This window comes from Xiphias gladius, chromosome 2, assembly GCF_016859285.1.
Source record: "Xiphias gladius isolate SHS-SW01 ecotype Sanya breed wild chromosome 2, ASM1685928v1, whole genome shotgun sequence".
Taxonomy (NCBI): Eukaryota; Metazoa; Chordata; class Actinopteri; order Istiophoriformes; family Xiphiidae; genus Xiphias; species Xiphias gladius.
This window is the reverse complement of record NC_053401.1, coordinates 18,540,523-18,562,902: the sequence shown is the minus strand read 5'-3', so window position 1 is coordinate 18,562,902 and position 22,380 is coordinate 18,540,523. Positions and strand designations below refer to the sequence as shown.

At 37.9% G+C, this 22,380-nt stretch overlaps 1 protein-coding gene across 1 annotated transcript in view; it reads right to left on the bottom strand.

The window, feature by feature from the left end:
- tmtc1 (transmembrane O-mannosyltransferase targeting cadherins 1) overlaps positions 1 to 22,380 on the bottom strand; it is a 183,185-nt gene that overhangs the window by 118,946 nt on the left and 41,859 nt on the right. The window contains exons 3-4 of the mRNA XM_040144424.1: positions 13,719 to 13,792; positions 11,560 to 11,736 (exon numbers count right to left, since the gene is read on the bottom strand). Coding sequence (XP_040000358.1) covers positions 11,560 to 11,736; positions 13,719 to 13,792 — 251 coding nt within the window. The remainder of the gene's footprint in view (positions 1 to 11,559; positions 11,737 to 13,718; positions 13,793 to 22,380) is intronic.

Sequence of the window (22,380 nt, the reverse complement as noted above, 5' to 3'; positions counted from 1 at the left end):
ACATTGGCCACTGTTTGACAAATTTACAATTTAACAAATGTTAAAAAAGGTATCTTAAATTCTGCTTGCTGTGTATTTCTCACATGCTAAGAGAACAGAGTTTTGACCTGAAGGTGTAGTTTCATCCTGCTGGCCCCTGCCTTTTAGGTAACATCATGCTATTTCTGTTAGTTTTCAAACATAGTTACAGTATGTCTTGTTAAGTCCCATTACATAACAGTTGGCACACACCACTCTACTTCACCAGGTACTCACAACCTGATAAAATGGCTACAGAAAATAGTGAAAGCAGATTTCAAACCGAATCCGTACAAAATCAAGATTATTCACTCAAAAAATGTTTTTTCCTTGCGAACGCTGGTCCTGCAGGCTCTCAAATCTTGACTTGAAGACAGATTACTGCTCAAATGTGTTTAGTTCTCACTCAGTAGTTTTGTTGATAATGAACTTTAGTTTCCAACTCTTCATCTCTCATTCTTCCTGACACCTTTTCCATTTCCATACCTCTTTATCTCCGTCATACATCCAAACTCTCTCCCTCTGTCTGTCAACCAGTTAGCCTTTTGGTGGGATCCACTGGCAGCTGTTGAAGTTTAATTAAGGCTTAAATTAAATCAGCAGCAGTTTAATCTTCTACCTACAGGGAGACGAGGACTGGGAAGCTAGTCAGTGATGCTGGCAACATCCCATAATGCCTCCTTTTAGCAAATCCCATAAGAGCGCTAACCTCCCTTGCACTGACAAATTCAACTTTGCACTCGTATTTAATGCCATTTACATTGTATTTTTGTTCTGGCAGGTTGGCAAAAAAATGTTTGTCTGTCTGCAGGAGTGCTGAGGAAGAAAAAGACAGGCTTTGTGGCTGTTGATCATCTTATGTGAATTCCAGGGATGATCTGGATTTCCACCATCATAACCTTGCTCTGTCTTCAAAGGGCAAGGAAGGAGGGAAGACATTCACTCCTCCCTTTTTCTCTGGGGTAAAGACTTTCATATCCCACAGCAACCACAAGCATTCACAGAGTGTCGTTTCACTTCATCCTGAGCTTCACGGAGCACACTGCAGTCTCTCAGAGGAATACTGGAGCTTGCAATATTTCTCAGGAACTGGGGGATGAGGGGTACATATGTGGTGCATTTCCATGCTCACTATGTCCCTCTTATTGTGAATAACTGGATTAATGTCATACTTTGGTAACAGATTGATATGGTTCCTAGTAATCCTACTTGCTTTATTTCAGGTCTAGAGGGATCATATGGTAAATGGAAAGCACTTATATAGCGCTTTTCTAGTCTTATCAACCACTCAAAGCTTTACACTACTACCACATTCACACAAACACTCATACAGGACTCTTTTCTATACATACGGCACTTTATACACTTCTACACACACACACTCACACATCAATGATACAGGGGGTTCTTGCCCAAGGACACTTCGACTGGAGGAGTCGGGGATCGAACCACCAACCCTCCAGTTAGACCCGCTCTACCACCTGAGCCAAAGGACAGATTTCATTTTAGTGATAAGTAAGTAAGCTTAACCATTGCTGATCTTAGAGAGACCTGTACCCTAACAAAGTGTAATGTTAAAGTCCTCATCTCTCTCTGCTAATGGCTTTGTGAGATCATATTAAGGCACAGCCTTACTTTTAGTTAAATGCTAATGTACAGCTAAATGCTAAAATTAAATGCTAACATCATTGTGAGCATGTTACAGAATGCCCTAGTATGGTTCTTCTCTGGAACACTGACACTCTTCATTCATCATTCATACACAGATTAATGCTGCATGTTTAAAATCTTTGAACATTTCAACTTGAAGACTTTTATCATACTACGCACGTCAATGATAGTATTTCTGAGTAGCCTACGTAACAACGACATTACACATCTAGTTGTGGGATGTCGTGGGATTTCCATTATGTCATAATGGAAAGGAAAGGAAAACTGAGCAAAGAGCAGCCTGGTATTAACAGCGTTAAAGTTCGGTTAAATTATTTTTAAAGGCAGAGTAAGGTTTTGGTCAGTTTGTTCCACAGTGTATCGCACTTGTGCTGTGCATTGAGTGAAAGACTGAAATTCAAGTTGGTTTTTTTACAGGTGCAACATTATATTTAATGGAAAATTTGAACTGTCTTGGACAGTTTGAAATACACTGCCTGTAATTAATCCTAACATACTGTATGTGTCATATCTGTGATATTTTAACCTCCACTCAAATTTAAATTTGTCCCCAGTTCTCGGGCTCTGAGCAGAGTTTGGCTGCACTACAAGAGTGTGTAATTAGAAGCCTGACAAAGAGTGAGTGTGTGGGGTTCAATAGGTTAATCTAGCTGTAATCAAATGATTAGTTTCCATGTAAACAGACCAACAAAAAGAGAGCCAGAGAGAATCGCCTCTAGCTGCCTGCTGGGCTTCATCTACTCAATTGAGGGTAACTCAGAATTCACTCTATACACACACGCACACACACACTACACACTGTACACTTCAACTGGACATGTGTTCAGAAATGAATAAATGGATGAACAGATGTATGAATGAATTAATACATTATTTTTGTGTCTCTTCCCACCATATATCCACTAGCATCTAACAGCACAATATATTAAACTCATGCAAATTTGAACACCTGAGATATAGTATCCTAGGAGAAACCCATAATGCAATTCAAATAAATACATATGCACAGCCATACATTACACATGTATAAACATAATGTAAAAGTTTAAACAAATATATCGAAAACTTGACCAAAACAAAATCTACATTGCACTAGTTCATGTCAGTTAATACGTAAGCCTGATTCACTCCATACGTAACAATATATGGTCTGTAATCCACATTAGGTGAGTATTAGGCTTCTTCTGTCAATCATAAATTGTTTTTTTCCTTGTATTCCAACTTTGGAAATATATTCAGAAAATGCAAAAATGATCAATTAAAGCTCTGTCCTCATTTCTCATCTTCATCCATCCCATATCTTCCAGTTTCAATATTCAGTGGCAATACAGAGTACCACATCTTATTTGTGCTCAGAGGGATCTCCTACTATTAGAATAAGTATACTTATATTTTTCACAATTATAATCCTTCTTGAATAAAAGTCTCAGTCTGTCCTTCTGCTTGATTTCTGCTACCCTTTTTCCATATGCATTTACCAATAACATGACATTATACCACATTTCTTTTGGACATAGTTGTCGCCAGATCCGATTTTTTTCCATTTCCATCCATTTTCCTGTAATAAATCACAGAAAATATTTCAGGTGACTATTAATCTCCAGTAGAAACATCCTAATTAAAGATTTCATTAGTAACGTTTGAGACCCGAAGTGCCGACGTCATGTCTGGGCTAGCCTCCGTTTCACCAGCTTCTGTAACTTAGTGAAATCTCTCAGTCAGCATTTCTTTGATAAGAACTTTCCAAAAAAATCAGGCTTGTTTCTGGAGGTTACTGTGCATATTCTAAGACAAATCAACATCCACTAAAGCAGTTTCTAGAAAAAGCAACTGTTGATCTTAAAAAGTAAAAATTTTTATATACATATATATATATATACACATACATATACATATATATACATATATATATACACACACACATAACATATACACATATATATATATATATATATATATATATATACACACACACACATATATATATATACATATACAACAAATATATATATATATATATGCATACATATATATGTATATATACACACACACACACATATATATATGTATATACACACACACACACACACACACATATATACATATATATATACACACACACACACACACACACATATATATACATATATATATACATATACATATATATATATACACACATACATATACATATATACACACATACATATACATATATACATATATATATATATATATATATACATACATAATTTTTTCCCTCCTCATCTTTTCTGACTGTTTTTCACTAGTTTTGCATTTGGCTAGGGTCAGTGTCACTACTGGTAGCATGAGGCGATACTTGGACCCTACAGAGTTTGAACAGGCAGTCCAACTCCTCCAGGATGGCACATCAATATGTGCCATTGACAGAAGGTTTGCTGTGTCTCCCAGGACAGTCTCAAGAGCATGGAGGAGATTCCAGGAGACAGGCAGTTACTCTAGGAGAGCTGGACAGGGCCGTAGAAGGTCCTTAACCCATCAGCAGATGTGGTATCCTTTTGTTACTTACACATTACCCAGTCGATGTCAGTATAGATATCCAGCATGATTTTTTTTCCTATTGAGATCTGATGTGTTTTCAAAGTGTATATGTATATGTATATATGTATGTTACCACTGCATTAACTTTATTCCAGACTCATAAAAGTTTTTTATAGTATTTTAAAAAGATGAAAATTTGTGTCTTAAATGTCTACAAAAATTCTAGTGCTTTGAACCTCTATGTGTGTGTGTGTGTGTGTGTGTGTGTGTGTGTGTGTGTGTGTGTGTGTGTGTGTGTGTATGTGTGTGTGTGTGTGTGTGTATGCTAAAAGATAGCAGCAACAGTAAAGCCGTTCCCCACCTGACTGCACTTGTAATTTTTGCTTTGGCAGAAAAAACAAACTTTAGCTCCAAGTCAGAGAAAGAGAGACATCAAAAGGTTCAGTAGATATCTCTGCATCAAAATACATAGACATCTTTGACAAAACCCCCGAAACGGTATTTCTGTATTATTCTGTTGATAACCTTAGTTAAATTTTGAATGTTTTAAACTAAAATACTTACATATTGCCCCTTTAACCACACATTCTCTCTCTCTCTCTCTCACACACACACACACACACACACACACACACACACACACACACACACACACACACACACACACACACACACACACACACACACAAGTTTGTTTCACTATCCATGTGGGGACAACTGGGGATTGCCATCTCTTTTATTCCACGGCTGTACTATCGAGTGAGGGGCATCGGTTAAATAAACAGTGCATGTCCTGTTGCCACCAGTAAACCACCAAACAATTGAGAGGATTTAATTCAAATTCAAAATTCAATTTTGTATAGCACCATTTCATACAAGAGCAGTTAAAGTGCTACCACAGGTGAAAAAATTGTAGATAACGATAGGCTGTTTGCTATGCAACTGCTTTACAGTAGGGTTACCTTGTCACTTAGGTGAAGCAGCAGAACCATCGAAAATGAACAAAATGTTAATTTTACAAAATGTTAATTTTACAGTGTATTTTGAATCACTTTGAACAAATTATTTATTAGTTCCAATTCCTTCCAACATTATTTTTTTAAGTTACAGCCCTAATGTTAACTGATATAAAGCACTTACCGATCATTAATCAAATATGCATCAACAAAACAACAACAGTCATTTTGGGCATACCTAGTCCCTCATTTTCTGAGGCTCAAAAGTAAGTGGACAAACTAACATAAATATAAGGATTATTTTTAATTCTTGGATGAAAATTTGTTTGTCGGTCTCTTTACCCTCAGTTTTGTCTTCTTCTTTGCCTTTAGAATCTCTTGGGTTGCTTTCGCAGTATGTTTTGCGTCATTATCCATCTGTACTATGAAGCTCTGTCCTATCAGTTTTGCAGCGTTTGGCTGAATCTGAGCAGACAGTCTAGCCCTATACACTTCAGAATTCATCCTGAGACTTCTGTGAGCAGTCACATCATCAATAAACCCCAGTGACCCAGTTCCACTTGCAGTCATACGTGAACATGCCATAACACTGCCTCCACCATGTTTGATAGATGATGTGGTTTGCTGTGGATCATGAGCCGTTCCTTTCCTTCTCCATACTCTTCTCTTCCCATCATTATGGTACAATTTAATCTTGATTTCATCTGTCCAAAGAATCTTATTCAAGAACTTTTTTAGATGTTTTCTGGCCCTTCCCTTCTTCAGTCCTACCAGACTCTTGATTGTAGACTTTGAAACTGATGCGCCTACATCCTCAGGGTCTTCATGACCTAGCTAGATGTTGTGAAGGGTTCTTCTTCACGAAGGACAGAAATTTGCGATCAGTCACTTTAGTTTTCTTAAATTTTCCTTAAATGTCTGCCATCTGTCTGATAGGTTTTTTTTTTGTTTTTTCAGCCTAATGATGGCCTCCTTCATTTGCATTGACACCTCTTTGGAATGTGTATTTAGAGTTCCCATGAACAGCTACCAAATGCAAATCCAACACTTGCAATCAACTCCAGATCTCTTATCTGCTTATTTGTTATGAAATAATGAGGGCACAGGCCACACCTGGCCATTAAACTGATTGTCAGTCAATTGGCCAATTACTCCTGAGCCTCTGAAAATGAGGGACTATGAATAAAAATGGCTGGAATTCCTAAACGGTTCATGTAACATGTTTTGTGAAGCCCTTTGAATTAAAGCTGAAAGTCTGCACTTCAATCACATCTTGATTAGTTTGTTTCAAATCCATCGTGGTGGCGTACAGAGGCAAAATTACGAATATTGTGTCACTGTCCAAATACTTATGCACCTCACTTTATATATACATATATTAAATAGAAAATAACTTTTAATGATAATAATTGTTAATGTTTGACAAATGAACAAAGTGCAGCGCAGTGAACTCCTTTTTCTGGGTCATCAGAAAATACTACCGCCAAGGACTCGAGTAGAAACAGGCTATGCTGTTTCTCTTTAAATAGTCCATAGTAACTGATGAGTGTGACATCCTTGTAAATGCTTTAAAAAACAAAAGTTTAAATATTAAAATAAACAACATTTTCGTTAGAAATTTTGTTAATTTTTGGAGATATCTGAATGTTTGAATATTTGACTTTGGAGACACACAGTCAAACACAAACACCAACACCCACACATACACACATACATTCTCATTCTCTGAATGGGCTTGCAGCCCTATGAACATTTGCCACACTTCTAAGTGACAGATGCCCCGGGATAGCTTGCCTAAAATAACCTCTAACAGAGATTAAACTCAATACACAGACATACACATTCTCCCTTGCACACAGTGTTTCAGTGTGTTATCAGCTCACCAAGCCCAGTGGCAGTAGGCTAATTCAAGCACATTCCAGGCTGGCTTACACAGCGGGGAGGTCCCAAAACATCTGGAACTGGCTTTGGTATGGTCAGAGGCACACATGAATGCATACACAAACACTTATGCAAATGTGGAAAAACATACACGTGTTGTAAGACATACATTCTCTTAGAAAGCCAGAACACAGCTTTAGTTTTAGTTGTAAATTGCAGCTCTTATACTGACTCCAAGCCACAAGCACGCGCACACACACATGCACACCCACACACACCCACACACACACCCACACACACGCACGCACACACCCATACACACACACACACACTCCTTACTCCCCACTGGGACTCTACAGATACGGAAACATCTGGCTTACAGCAACATGTGGACACAATGATACGTCCAACACTAAAATTTGCTTTTATTGGACTTTAATAGTTGTAACCCAAAGAAGACAATCCACAAACGTGTATCATGATCCACAAATATTTCACTATCCACAAACATATATTTTTTATTTGTGTTGTGTAAAATCATATCCAGAAAAATATGGAGCAATTTGAAAATACACATAACTTACACTCTATACATTTATGCATTTGTGGATCCATTTGTACACGTGAAAACAGGCTTTGTAGATTTGTGGATCACTTCCTGTCAGTTTGTGAGCCACATGATATTTGTGACTTCCCTCCTATTTGTTAGTGGATTCTTGTCCAATTCGTACCGCAGCTGATCTGTACAAAAACATCCAAAAATGTGAGGTGCAGTTAATAGCTACACCAGCAGGTGATGAGGTTCCCTCACATGAGCTGACGGAACTACAGTCTGTACTGGAAGAAGACTAAAACAAGACAAGAGTCTACCTAGCATCCGCATCAGTACAACAGGAGACAACAAGGAGAGGGACAGCAGCCTGGCTTCAACCAGGAGGTGAAAGACAAAGTGGAGCATCTTTACTTAACCAAACGACCGTGTTTCGGGGTTTGGTTCATAGTTGTCATCTCCAGGTGAGTGTGCTGTGCTGCGCCTGCTTACTAACTAGCGTTACCTACAGTTTGCTAACTTTGTGTTAGCTGCGGTAGGTGTGTACAAGCTAGCTCACGTTAGATGATTTAGTTCAGGTAGAGAGATATTTTTTGTGAGGTATGAATAGCAGCAACAAATGCTGACAACTGCAAACATGCATGGCCAATGTGAATGTTGAGTAAAGACAGAGTGAAGCGTTAGCTACTCTGTTCTGCCAAGGTTTCAGCACTATGTAAAGCTAGGACATCAAGCATTTTTTACGCTTTCCAAGTCATAGTTCATTTATTTGAAATTTGCCCTCTGCACTGCCATCATTCTCCTCCCAAGAGGTTCACCACAAGAAGTTAGCAGGTATAATGTTTACAATGCTCACCATCTTAGCTTAGCATGTTAGCATGCTAACATTTGACAGTCAGCACTAAAAACCAAAGTACAGCCGAGGCTGCTAGTAATGTCATCTGTTTAGAGGGAATTTGGTCATAAGCCAAAGTATTGGACAAATAGCATTTTTTAAACGATGATGGCTCTAGAAGAAGAGTCAGAGAATCACCAAAGTTATTAAAAATCATTCTAATGGTGCTAGAGGAAGAGCCAGGGGATCACAAATGTGAGTAGGATTCATCCTCTGTTGACCATAAATGTCTGTACGAAATTTCATGGCTATCCATATAATTCTTGTTGAGATATTTCGGTTTTGACCAGAGTGGTAGATTGACGTGACAGCATCCATAGTGCCACGCTGGTAGCATGGCTAAAAAGGGCTGAGGCACAGACAGCAGACAAACACATAGTTCTGTTTGTAATACACTGAGTGTCTGCATACATGTTTGGCTGCACATAACGGTTTATGCGTAAAATGTGAGAGGTGTAAACACCTGTAGGACACACTGAGCACACCATAAAGACCTATGTAAGGTTCAGTAGCCGGGGTGTGCCTATCCAGATAGTAAATGTAATACAATCTGTATTTTTTTGAAGACTTGATGAGCATCAGTGTTCGGAAATAGGACAGCTGCGTATCGTGACAAGTTGACACTACCTGTGACCGGGCTTATATTTAAAAAAAATGTTGATGCACTTCATTTGCTGGATACAGCAACATGTAAAACACATAGGGTTTTCCTTGTGTACTGAAATTAAGTGAAACTCGCCTCTGCTAAAATGGAGTGTGTTTTACCTGAAGCTCACTGCTTTCCAGGCATCTGTCCACTATTATAACTGTAGGCTTCTTTTAAAAGGACTGAGCAGGGGATCAAAAAAAACAGCAACAGCAGCAGCAGCACAGTGTGCTAGTAAAATGTGGGAAACAGATAACGGCATCTGTGTAAAGCCACACAAGCACACACAGGAAGGATAGCAATTGACTGCGTTCAGTATTTACACATGAAGGAAACCCCCCCCAATACTGTAACATTGTCAGATCTCTGTTGTGTTTGGTATGATTCAGGAGTTGAAATCCAGATCTAGATCAGATTTCCACTGTCCTCCAACTTGTCTCATTGAAAAAAGGAGACAATCCTCATTATTTTTCGTTTTCCAAAAGAAGCATTTGAAAAAAGGTACTACAGCCGTTCTAACACTATAATACCAGCAAGCGAATGAGCAAATATTGATTTTCTTACACTTGGGAGACACTGAATAAAACATTCCAAAGATGTCATTAAATAACATCATTGGCAATAAAGCATTCCTGGAATTCTTTTGTCTGTGTTAATATCACAAAGCTCTGCATTTTCTTGAGCCAAGTCAGAAGAATTTCAAACACTGTCACTGTCATATTCATTAGAGCCAGTGCATTCCAGTGCAATGAAAGCCTGTGCAATCATGAGAAGAGCATGTAAAGGGCCCAAAAAGTCAACCAGAGAGCCCTCAAACACTTGCCGATTTTCCAGTGGGTTAAACCTGAGACTTTATAGACTTACCAAATATGCGCTTGTATTATACTGGTCAAAGTAGCATGCTACCAGATGACATCACATTGCACTGTGGCAAAAGTTGAGCGAGGTTTACATTTTTGCACAATTGCAACTCTAAAAAGAAGCCCTTGCTCTGATTCTCAAGGACTGACAGCCAAACCTGGTGTTTACTTCCAGAATTAAGCATTGTAGGGCAAGTCTGAAGACAATAAAGACAAGTCTGAATCAGGTCTTAAGTCTTGTCCAATAAGTCTTGCATCCTTGAGGCAAAGTCCGAGTCGAGTCACAAGTTTTGTCAGAGCAAGTCTCACGTCACTGAGGGCAAATCCAAGTCAAGGCTCAAGTCTAGTCACAGCAAGTCTCAAGTCCTTAAGAGTAGGTCCAAGTCACAGCAAGTTTCAAGTACTTGAGTACATGTCAGAGTTGGGCCTCAAATCCTGTCAAAGCAAGTCTCAAGTTGATTGAGACAAGTCCAAATCAGGTCTTAAGTCTTGTGAAATCCAGTCTCAAGTCTGTGAGTGCAGGTTCAAGTCCAGTCATAAATCTTGTGACTAGGCAAAGTACATGTCTTTTGGGGCAAGTCTAAGTCAACTCTCTGGAAAATCAAGACAAGTCCAGTTCCAGTCCTAAGTCTTGTCAAAGCAAGTCTTGAGTCCTTGAGGGGAAAATCCAAGTCACATCACAAGTCTTGGGACTAAACACATTACAAGGCCAGGTCTCTGAATGCTGACATTTTTTATTGTTACAGGATTTGAAGAGGTTAAAACTTGATACTTGAATGTGTTTGCTTTTGCATCTCAAGTCAAGTCACAGAGCAGTCAGGTCCGAGTCAAATCTATAGTTGTAATTTTTGTCACTTAAGTCTGACTTCGGTCCAAGTGTCAAGTCCATGTACTGCTATAGACATTTTAGGCGTCTTTTGGGGCAAGTCTCAAGTCAAGTCTCAAGACTTGTCAAAGCAAGAGTCAAGTCATTCTCAGTTCCTTGAGGGCAGGTCCAAATCAAGTCTCTAGTCTTCAAAGGCCCATTGCAAGTCATCTGCAAGACTTTCAGAAAAAAAGGAACAAAGAAAGAAGAATGACACACCACCAGCGACGTATAAAAAAAGTATAATAAATCCAAACTATATCAGTTTTGGAGTGTCCAGATATTTTCAGTTAAACTCTTACTTTTGCCTACATCATCTCAGTATGCCTAAATTTAATCTTGTCCTTAAACCTAAACCCAAAATTCCAATTAGTCCAAGTCTGACAATGATTTAAAATGACGATGTCTGGCATAAATGTTCTAATATCAGAGGTATAAAACTGGTTTCCACAGGGATAAAAGTACAGACACACCCACATATACATTAAAAATACAGAGTCCTCCTTTTCCCAGCTATTTGTGCATACAGTTTCAGAAAGAAAACACACTTTTTTTCTCTAAAACAGATTGTATGTGGTTGCAGTGAGCAGCTCCCAGGTGTAAATGAGTTTAGGTTTTAGGACTATTGCCACATAAATTAAGATAAGAAAAAACACAAATAAAATATAAACAAAGCAAAACTTTATGTGCTTACTAGATGAGAGGCTTGCGACAGAGCACCAGGGCGTCGTAAAGCACACACACTCCAAACACGGTGATGCCTGTCTCCTTCACCAGCATGGCGCACGTGCCCAGCAACAAACTGATAACCAGAAACCGCACCGAGATTGTGGAAGGCAGAGAGTCCTCAGAGACACACACACCCACACTCCTGACAAAGAAATGAGAAAGAACAAACATATTTTATAATGACAGAAGATTCCAGATTGGCTTCAGGGAAATCTCACCGAGAGATGTGAAATGACCTATATATTTTTATATCTGACATCATCAGAATCCAAATTAATACGTTTCTAACTATGTTTTTTCTTGGACAACCTTGATTCTACATGTTTAAAATCCACAATAGTGATGTCACAATCAAGTTTTCCCAGGCCATAATTTGAGTCCTTCAATATTGTGTATTTGCCGATACCAAGTCAAATCTTACATTTACAGTGGCATGACAAAGTTTGGGCAACCCTGGTCAAAATTTCTGTTACCGTGAATAACTAAGCGAGCAAAAAACGACCTGATTTCCAAAAGGCATGAAGGTAAACATGACACATTTCTTCTTAACAAGCTAATTAAAGACTGGTTAAATCTGAGAGCTCAAATCTCTTGGGGTGCTCAAACTTTTGTATGGTACTCCTTTCCTTTTTACAAAACAAAACGATTACATTAATTTTCTACTCACTTAACTATTTACAGTAACAGAAATTTTGACCAGGGGTGCCCTGGTATATTTACCTGAATGTTGATTTAATATGTATCTGACACATTAAGTAACAGCTGTAGACTACTGCTAATTTGGATCCAAGTTATTTTTCATGAGCAACTCTACATTATGTTACATTTACTCATTTGGCAGATGCTTCTATCCATTCTATATCTATTTTATAAGACACTTACAAGTGAGGGATAACACTCAAGAGACTTAATCCAGATACTGAAGGTCCTGGATGAAAACTATTAAATTTATTAACTTAAATTATATATTTGACATCAACAGGCAAGTTTAATGTTGGCCTGTCATCAAGTTAATCTCAACCTATTTTCGTATAACCCACCACCAGTGATGTTTGTCATTATAATCAGCAAAAGCAATGGTCAGCACAAGCTAAAAATGAGAAGCTGCTAACTGAATTTCTTGTAGACTGCTCTGTGCTAAGGAAAAAGAGAGAAGAGAGATAACAGCTTTGAGATAAACAGAGGAAGTCAAAAAATGGAAATTGTGGCCAGACACTGGGAAGGTTAATTTCTCAATTACTAATTCTATAAAATTTCAGAAAAAAAGTAAAATTATTATCAGAAATTATGTTATTTTACTATGCATACATTATTATACAAGTAAATATTGTGGGTTTTTTTTTTTTACTTTGTTCTTTCTGTTCACTCATGTATAAAATTGTATGCAAAGTAACTTCTGAGATTTGAAAAAAATGGCAATATCACAACAAAGTTTGATGGGTAAATAAAAATCAACAGTTTATTCAGATTATCTAAAATCTCTATTTAGAGGTCAAATTCAGAGTCAGTGCACAAGAAATATCACTAATAATTCCTCATCGCACAGAAACCTGTATACACACAACTAAGTTAAGTACAGTAGGTCAAAAGTGTACTGTGATGGATGTTTATAACAGACAGTTTGGGTAATAATTCACATTTATTAAAATATATATATATATTTTTTATTTAAATTTACCTAAGTTTCCAACCTGTCTGAATGGCTGACAGCAAGTGTTTTTTTACACGTCAAACTTTTTTTTAGCAATGTCACTGTGTTCCCAGTTCCCATAAAATTGGTCAGTACAATGTTATTATTACAGATAAGACAGATGGCCGGATTTATGAAAATAAGAACTAAGTTGTAAAAAAAACATTCTGATAATTTAATATAGAGCAATTACAATTGCAGTTACAGCCTTTGTGACAGGGGAGCCTGTGCTATGTTAAGTAACATACTGTAACTTATTGTAAACCTATGCAACTAATCTATGCACTAATGTCTTTTCCACATGTGTATCCGTGTATGTGCATGTGTGTGTGTGTGTGTGTGTGTGTGTGTGTGTGTGTGTGTGTGTGTGTGTGTGTGTGTGTGTGTGTGTGTGTGTATGGACAAGTTGTGGGGGTGGCACAGATTCATCTTACCTAATATAGGAGAGGAACGTCAGCAAGAACAGGAGACAGGCCAAGACGTCAGCCCTGCCCACGATACCAGACACCTGCAACACACACACACACACACACACAGATTTTACAGATTACTCATGTGTTGGACAGCTCTGGTGAAGAAACACTGCAGGATGTCCATGTGGAGCCCATTATGTTGCTATGCCACAGTGAGATGCATAATTTTACCAGCTGCACATCACTGTCTCTGTGGAATCTGCCTCCGAGAAATGTTTGTTTATACCAAAATCTGACAGCAGAAGTACCATGATTATGGCTCAGACAGGTGTCCATTATCACAGCCAAGAATGAGTATAAAGGCTTTTCTGAAATGGCTGCCAACGCAGCCTTTACATGTGTGTTGTTTGAGAAGATTTCTTTGAAGTTGAGCATAGATAACTATAAAAACTGGGAAAGAACAGAAATGAATGATCAGGCTAGTATCTACAATGGTTCCTATAGCATCTGATAAAGACAGAACCTCCCAAACATACTCTAAGCATACTAAGAAATTGCTTATCTAAGATGGCGAGTTCCTACATTTCCCCCAATGCTCTTTAATGACTCCTGCAAAAAGCCCCCACACTTGCTTGCAATGTTCTGTTTAAATGATATGTTAGGCCAGAAGTGTGCGAACATCTTGCCATAGCCTTTGATAAATGTTTGGTGGGTGTGTCAGGGATACAACACAAACAACCGTTAGTATGCCAAAGAGGGCACTCTATACTTTCGGACAATATTTAAAACCTGAGAGTCACCATCTGCATGATTTTCTATCTTATACAATTGGAGATACTTCACTGTATGGTATGATATCAATCCCCCCTTCAGTTTTGAAGATGTTTCACTGAAAGCCTAAAATTTTAACTTTGTGGTAAGGATCACTAGAGTCATTAGGATTCATCCCTTGGGTACCATGAGTCTATTCACAAAGTTTAATGGCAATCTATCCAGTAGTTGTTGAGATATTTCAGTTTGGACCAAATTGGCGAACCGACCGACATTGCCATCCTTAAAGCTGTGCTAGCGGTGTGGCTGTAGGGTTAAAAACCAACTTTTGTCTTGGACAAAGGTGAAGTTAATATTACTGGATTCTACTGCTATTTTGCTATGAAAATTAATCTGTAGCACCAGCATCATCTGAAGTTGCATCTCAAATGAAGCAGCACATTTCTTGAAAAGAACAGAGCTGCCCTCTCAGGCTCCAAAACTTTACAATGGGCCATTTCAAACCCATTTTACTATGTTTTTGGGAACACAGTCTACCCTGAACTTGTTTAATATGATCTGAGCAAGTGTTAGTGATTGTGTAGTTAAGGTAGTGAGTGAGTGTTTCCAGTTACGAATGAGGCTTGAAAATTAAACAAAAGTGACAGCCACGGCCTTTACAATAAAAACACAACACGTCTTGCAGTTGCATTGAATCCTGTTCTATCAGACTGTTGGCAAAAGTAGACAAACTGTTAGCCTCCTGTCCGAGGAGTAATAGACAGTGTGTGTTGTATATCTTCTTAATATTGGCGGTGTTTCTCCATAAAGCTGATATACAGCATCAGCCACAGTTCCAGCCGGTGGTTTTTCTGTGTGGTGGAGCGGCAGTCAGCCACAGTCTGGCAGAGCAGCAGTAAACATGTCCAGCAAACACTGATTAAAAAGTAGGCTGGGTGGGGGTGAGGATGGGGGAGAGGAGAGGAGAGAGGGAAGAGGAGGATGGACTTTCATGTGATATCTCATAAAAAATTTTTTTTTAAAAACCAAGAGCGATGGAATATCCCACATACAAACACACATACGCATGCGCGGACATAAAACACACAAACTGACACAAAGAGGCAGGGAGTGAGTGGGAAACAAAAGAACAGAAGAGACATATGACATTAAAACAGGATAAAATTAGGCCTGGCTAGAATGCCCAAAAGCTTTCAATGCCAAGATATTCAACTGCAAAATCTGTAATTGAATGCCTTGTTTTTGTTTTTATTCAAGATCTATTTCTGCTCCACAGGAGGGATCATACAAAGGAATAATAAGACAGCACACTGTTTTTATTCAAGACAGAAATATGAAAATGTTGAAGATTGCACCTGCTGCTTTAAAGTCAAACTGAAATTAAAATTTGTTTTTTTTGTTTTGCAAAGAATATACAGATATACTGTAGATCCTTGGTGTTTGGTTTTGACCAACTAAATTAACAAAAACAGGCACAAAGACAGGCACTAAAAATAGTTTGTTATATCACTTAAAATAACAATAGCCACACAGGCAGTTAATCGGCAGGTCAACGATGTTTGCCATTGCTGAGTCACATTTGTAATTCTTAGGACTTGCTTTTGTTATTCCGTGACTTCATACGTTACTCTGTATTGTGATTCAAATCATGGAGTAACATATTTATTGCTGAGGTTCCAGACTGCATGTTACTGTCAGTTTTCACAGTCTGGTCATTTGTCATCTGCCGTTTTTGTCAGCTAAAACTATGATGAAAAATATTTATTGATGAATTATTCTTCACAACATAAATGAGACTAGTACATGAAAAGTAATGTTTGAAAACAAGAACATTTTTCATCACCAAAAAAAAAAAAAAAAATGCTAAGTTGAAAAATGAAAAAATGGAAAAATGAACCAATTAATGCAAAATCATATTCAATGACCTCTCGCTTCTGCAGAATCACACACTGTAGCCTCTAGCTCCTGATTAGTAAAACATTATCATCCACCATCCAAATATCAGAAATATTCAAAAGTGGATTTAGCCGTTTTTACCTGTTGCACTGCCGTTAATAAGAAGCATCTTGTATTCAGTAATGTCCTGTCTCTGTCAGTAATGTTATCTGACATTACCATTTCCTGGAAGAAACTGACTTATGAACAAAATAATCCACAATCCACTGAGAATTAGTCAACACGAGGAAACAAAACAGCGGAGACAAACAGTGCATTTATGCAAAGGTGAGGTAATGTAGTACTGTTGGTACTGTGGATGTAAAATTAAAGTTACCTTCAGTCACCTATCTTTCATGTTTTTATTGGCAACAGATCTAGGATAATGTCAACAGTCAACTATCTAAATTTCACTTTATATGGTGATTTAAGAAATAACACTATTATCCAACATTTTAGTATCTCCTCTCAAGCTAAAACCAAACAGTGAGCAGTGAGTATTGAGCATTGACAGTATTTCAATAGCGATTCTGTTCAAACTGAGTTTGGAAATGATAACTGGATTTACTGAGAATAGTCAGTCTGTATTACTGCAGAACAGACTAATATTGGCAGTGCATGTGTGTGTGTGAACAAGTGATAAATGCCTTTTCCACCAGCCTCTAGATAGATAAGAACGAAAACTGTAACCATGGTAACTGTACACAACACAATATTTATAAGACATATATTAAAAATGCATGACCAACACGAGACTAAAATGTCACTGATGAAAACTAGACTAAAATATCTTTAGTTTACTGTTGACTATAACTAACAAAAATCAAATGGCTAAAATTTGACTGGAACTTATCTACATTTTTATCAAAGACTACTATATGAAAATCAGGTGCCAAAATTTACACTGCTGTCATCCTCACAATTGGAGCCATGAAGGACAGACAGTTAACGCTAACTAGAACCACTCCTTTGTATAATGCAGGCACACGAGACTGAGTGAGTACGAGTGTGACAGTGACTCAGCAGGTGTTGAAATACTATGAATGAAACGAAACATCTAGTGTAACTCTAGGCTAACAATGGTCCTACCAAATGTTGAATGTTGTAAAGAGACAGACAGCTAAACACTATGTGGGCTTGTTGAAAATGGAGGACAGCACCCTGTATTAACATTCTTCTGTCTGTAGTGCTCCATAGAAGATGTTGGTGTGTCTCCTAGAAAAGATGGCTCTCGAGATGTCAATCGACAGCTAGCATGGGAAACACTCCCTCAGAGGGGAAGTGAAGCCGGGGGGCTGTCTCCACAAACTTCCAAAAATGGGTTCATCCTTTTTTTTTTTTTTAAATGGAAAAATATACAAAATAGCTGTAGTATCATTATAGTTTATATTGCCTTGCACAAAAATGTGAGGAAATTTCAAATTTCAGTTTAACTTTGAGACTGTCACATTCTCCTTTATATTTACTTTTTGATACATATCATTATATCATATCAGTAGGCTTTTTCTCAGTGACGTGGATTTCAGTACTGTTTCATGTCTAACAGCTGACCAATCCCACATGGGATTACAAAACACATCTTCTGGTAGTAGATGTCCAAAAAACAAAAGAGTAAAAAGAAAGTTACTACATCATAATTGCTACTAAATTCTTTCAATTAACATATTTATATGGAAAAAATTCCAAATTAACTTTTCCTAGAAAAGAACTGATACATATCTACAGTTTATCCTGATAAAGGGATTTTTTTTCTCATCCCCCAGGCTTTCAACATGTAACCGTCTAATTTAAATGTTTCATGTGTGAACAGTGATTCAATCTTTGCAGTCATTTTATATTATTAAAAAAAGTATTACAGTTCCCAGGCAAGAAAATGCAAAGAACATAGACAAGAGGCAATTTTTGGACTGTGTTGAAGTAGTCTAGGTTAGACTATTCCTTCAAAGATACAATCAAAGCCAAATGCTACTTAGTATTAATAGAGGAAGGGTGTGTCTCTAAGGGACTTCTATTGGAAGTAGTGCAGCATTCTGGAAAAGAGGAGTTGCGGGTTTCACAGTTACACACACACATTGGTCTTTGTCTACTTGTGAGGGCACTAATTGACATAATGCATCCTAGCCCCTTAGCCTAACCTTAACTGTCACAACTAAATGCCTAACCCAAACCCTTACCCTAACCCTTACCTAAACCTAATTCTAACCTGAACCTTAACCCTCAAACAGCCCTCTGACGGTGTGTATGAAAGTGATGACCATCAAAAAGGTCCTCACAACAATGGTTTCAAACACACATGTCCACACATCCATAGAAAGACATGTACAAACACAAACACACATAAATATGAGAGGCTTAAACCTTCAGTGAGCTGAAAGGATATTATTTACATCCTTAAGTGAATGGTCTCTGAGTGGTGAGTTAGAAGTAAGTGTGTGTGTGTGTGCTTGTGCTTGTGCGTGTGCGTGTGCGCCTGTGCGTATAGTAAAAAGACATTGCTTAGTCAGCCACAAATACTTTGAGGAGCCAGGATTGACAGAGATGAAAGGGAAGGGAAAATAGGAGGAAGTGAGGGATGAAGAGTTATCGAAGGGGAGTTAGCAAGGTGCAAGATGAAAGGACGCGTTTTTGTGTGTGTGTGTGTGTGGGGGGGGGGACACTTGTCTCTCTCTGCATGAATAAAACATCAGTTTGTGAAGCCTCTCTATCCCTTGACACACACACACACACACACACAAATCATAATATGTTTGAAATATAAGCAGAAGTAAACAGAATTCTGCTGTCAGAGATCCTGTCAGAGTTGCTCTGTCCATTTAGTGACACACACATATTGTTATTGACAGTCTGATTTGATCGCATCCTCTGCTATTACTCCTCTTCCTTAATCATTTACTCAATCTCTCCTCTTCTTCCTTTGTATGTGACCCTTACCTCTTTTCTTTCTTGTCCTCCTGAATGACACTGAATGTTTGGATAAGATATTGTAGCTGCTCCGCAGTAACCAATCAGGAAGAACGATTCTCTGACATCAACACTGAATCCAGCACAACAGTAAAACTTTGGCTGTCACTGCTTTGACTGGAAAGTTGTGTTCTGACATAGCCGCTGTATTACACATAAGGAAATTGTTAATTTCCTGATGTACAGTTTGTTTCCTGAATACAGAATAGCTTCGCAGTTTGTAGTTTTTTACCTAGTGGCACACGATCTTATTAAACAATGAAGCCCCAGCAGGCAGGAACAATTAGCATTGTGGTGCTTTTTTTGTGCAGGAAGCGATTCCCACTCCTCTCGCGGAGCAGAGTAGTAAACAACGCCGTGCTTCCATTTCTGTGGGCATTAAAACAAACATGACTGGCTCATGTCTGGTTGACACTTGCATTGCATCAGAGGACATTTGGACATTTGAGCTTTTCCGTACTTTCTCCTGTCATGTAGCTGGGATGGCACCAGGCTGTAACACCAGGTCCCATTCACAATGAAAAGCATCTCTTGTAAGCTTCTCATACAAGAGAAAGCGAGGCTACCACAGCAACATCCAGAATTTCCTGAAAATGTCATTCCACTAAAGAACAGAAGTTTGTACAGTAGGAATGCAGATACTCTGAAAATGTTGAAGATGAGAAAAGATTTTATTGATCCCATGGAGGGAAATTCAGATATTATAGCAGCAAAGATAAGAGGTCAGAAAAAAAAACTCTTCGAATTAAATTGAGATAAAAATTGCAACAACATCTGAACTACATATAACACAAGCCAATAGGTATAGATATGATCAATAAGTACATTATACGTAATACAGTATAAAAGTAATAAGAATGTAACGTACTATATAATATACATGCAGTATATGTAATATACAAACTAAACAGTAATAATACAATGCCATAATTTATAATTATACATACACACATACATATATACACACATATACGAATATTCATACATATATACAAATATACATATACATACATATATACACATATATATATCATCATCTATAAAATTGAGATGAAGAAGACATAGCATATAATTCACTAATATAAAAATGCAAAAAGAAACAATATGATAGTAATGAATTGCTATTGTAGAGTGAAATAAATATCACTATTATATATAATAACTCAATGTAAAATTAAACAAAAGAAATAAAGTAACTGTTTGGAGCATTTACATTAACTCAGCTTCTTCTCTCTCCTGTAGTTTTGTTTCTCTCTCTCTCGCCCTCTCTCTTTCTCTCTCACCCCAACCGTTCGAGCCAGACAGCTGCCCTGTTCTGCTCAGGTTTTCTACCTGTTAAAAGAGATGTTTTCCTTACCACTGTGGCCAAGTGCTTGCTCATGGGGGAATGTTAGGTAAAAAAAATATTATAAAGAGTACGTTCTAGACCTACTCTATAGGAAACGTGCCCCAAGATAACTTGTTTTGATTTGTGGCTTTATAAATAAAATTGACTCGACTTGACTTACATGACATATTTTCATGGCGCCTGGCAAGTTGATATCAGAATCAGAATTAGGGAAGTAAAAATTTCTTTAAACAGTAATAATAATAAATAAACAGTAAGTGAATGGAAAATGTATAAATGCAAATTTGCGAAAAGTAATGTGTGAGGTAGAATCACCAGGCTTCATAACATTAGCATACAGCAGGTCCAGGGTCCCATCTCCTCTGGTAGTGAAGTCCACAATTGAGTGAATGTGGGGAGAGTCTTGTCCAGTTGAAGTCTCAGAAGATCGTGAAGAAAACACTGTGTTGCAGTCTGGAGTCTCACGGCAACAAAGTGGATGACGGCATACGTGGTTGCCAAGTTAGCGGAGGGGCGAGTGTAAACAATAATCAAGATGGCGTTTGAGAACTCTCTGGGTATGTAGTTTGGACGTAGTCCCACAGCAAACAGTTCAATGTCTGGGCTGCAGAAACATTCTGTTCTGTCCACCAGATCAACCGATGGTAGCCATTGATAGGCAACACAAAATCACTGATAAATCATCGATGGTAGTCATCGATGGTAGCGATGGGATCCAAAGTATCTTACTGTAGCCATGTGTCTGTGAAGCAAATAACATTGCACTCAAGGAAGCCCCTCGCTCATCCATCTTATCAGTGATTTCATGTTGCCTATGACGATAGAAGGGAGACACACTCCTCTCTATCAGTCTCTGTTGTCTATACCCTCTGTGTGTCCTCTTCTGATTTCTGCGGGGATGTCTGTTTTTCTGGTCGCCATGTGGGCCAGAAGTAGCTGAAGAAGTAATTTCACAGTGAAAAAAAACAGACAAGAACTCTCTCTACTGGCATGTTTAGCGAGACGCAGCTTAAAATATGTTACTAGTAAACATTTAAACAGGTATGACAAAAGAAGAAAGGTAAAAAGTTGAAAAAATGAGAAAAAGAACAGAAGCAACTGCAACAGCCTGCATTCACATCAGCACATGCTCACAAAAAATTTATATAAATTTAAAAGGTATATTTAAGCCCTGTAAGCATCTCTTGGACATAGGGCCAGTTAAAGGGGCATTCCACTGATCTTACAGGTGAAGTTCAGTTTACTGCTCTGCCTGAGAAGACAGTTGTATAACATCTTCTGTGGCTGTGGATGAGCTTTGTCAACTCTGAGCGAAAAAAAAAAAACTCTGAAGATGGTCATCTTGGATTGGGCTTGATACTTAAACTTAATTTAAAGTTAAAAGCCTGCATTATAAGATAGGAGTTTGGAGGCAAGGCAAGGCAAATTTAATTGTATATCACATTTTAAGAACGAGGTAATTCAAGGTGCGTTAAGATATAAATTAAAAAGAGTTCAATTGAAAAGAAAAAAATTTTAAAATACAAGCATAACAGTTACTGTGCCGCGTAAGAAATGAGCAATAATATGATTTAATAAAAGGCAGTAGCAAATAGAAAATTCTTCAGCTTTGATTTAAAAAGAACTGAGAAGTGCAGCAGACCTGCAGTTCTCTGGCAGTTTGTTCTA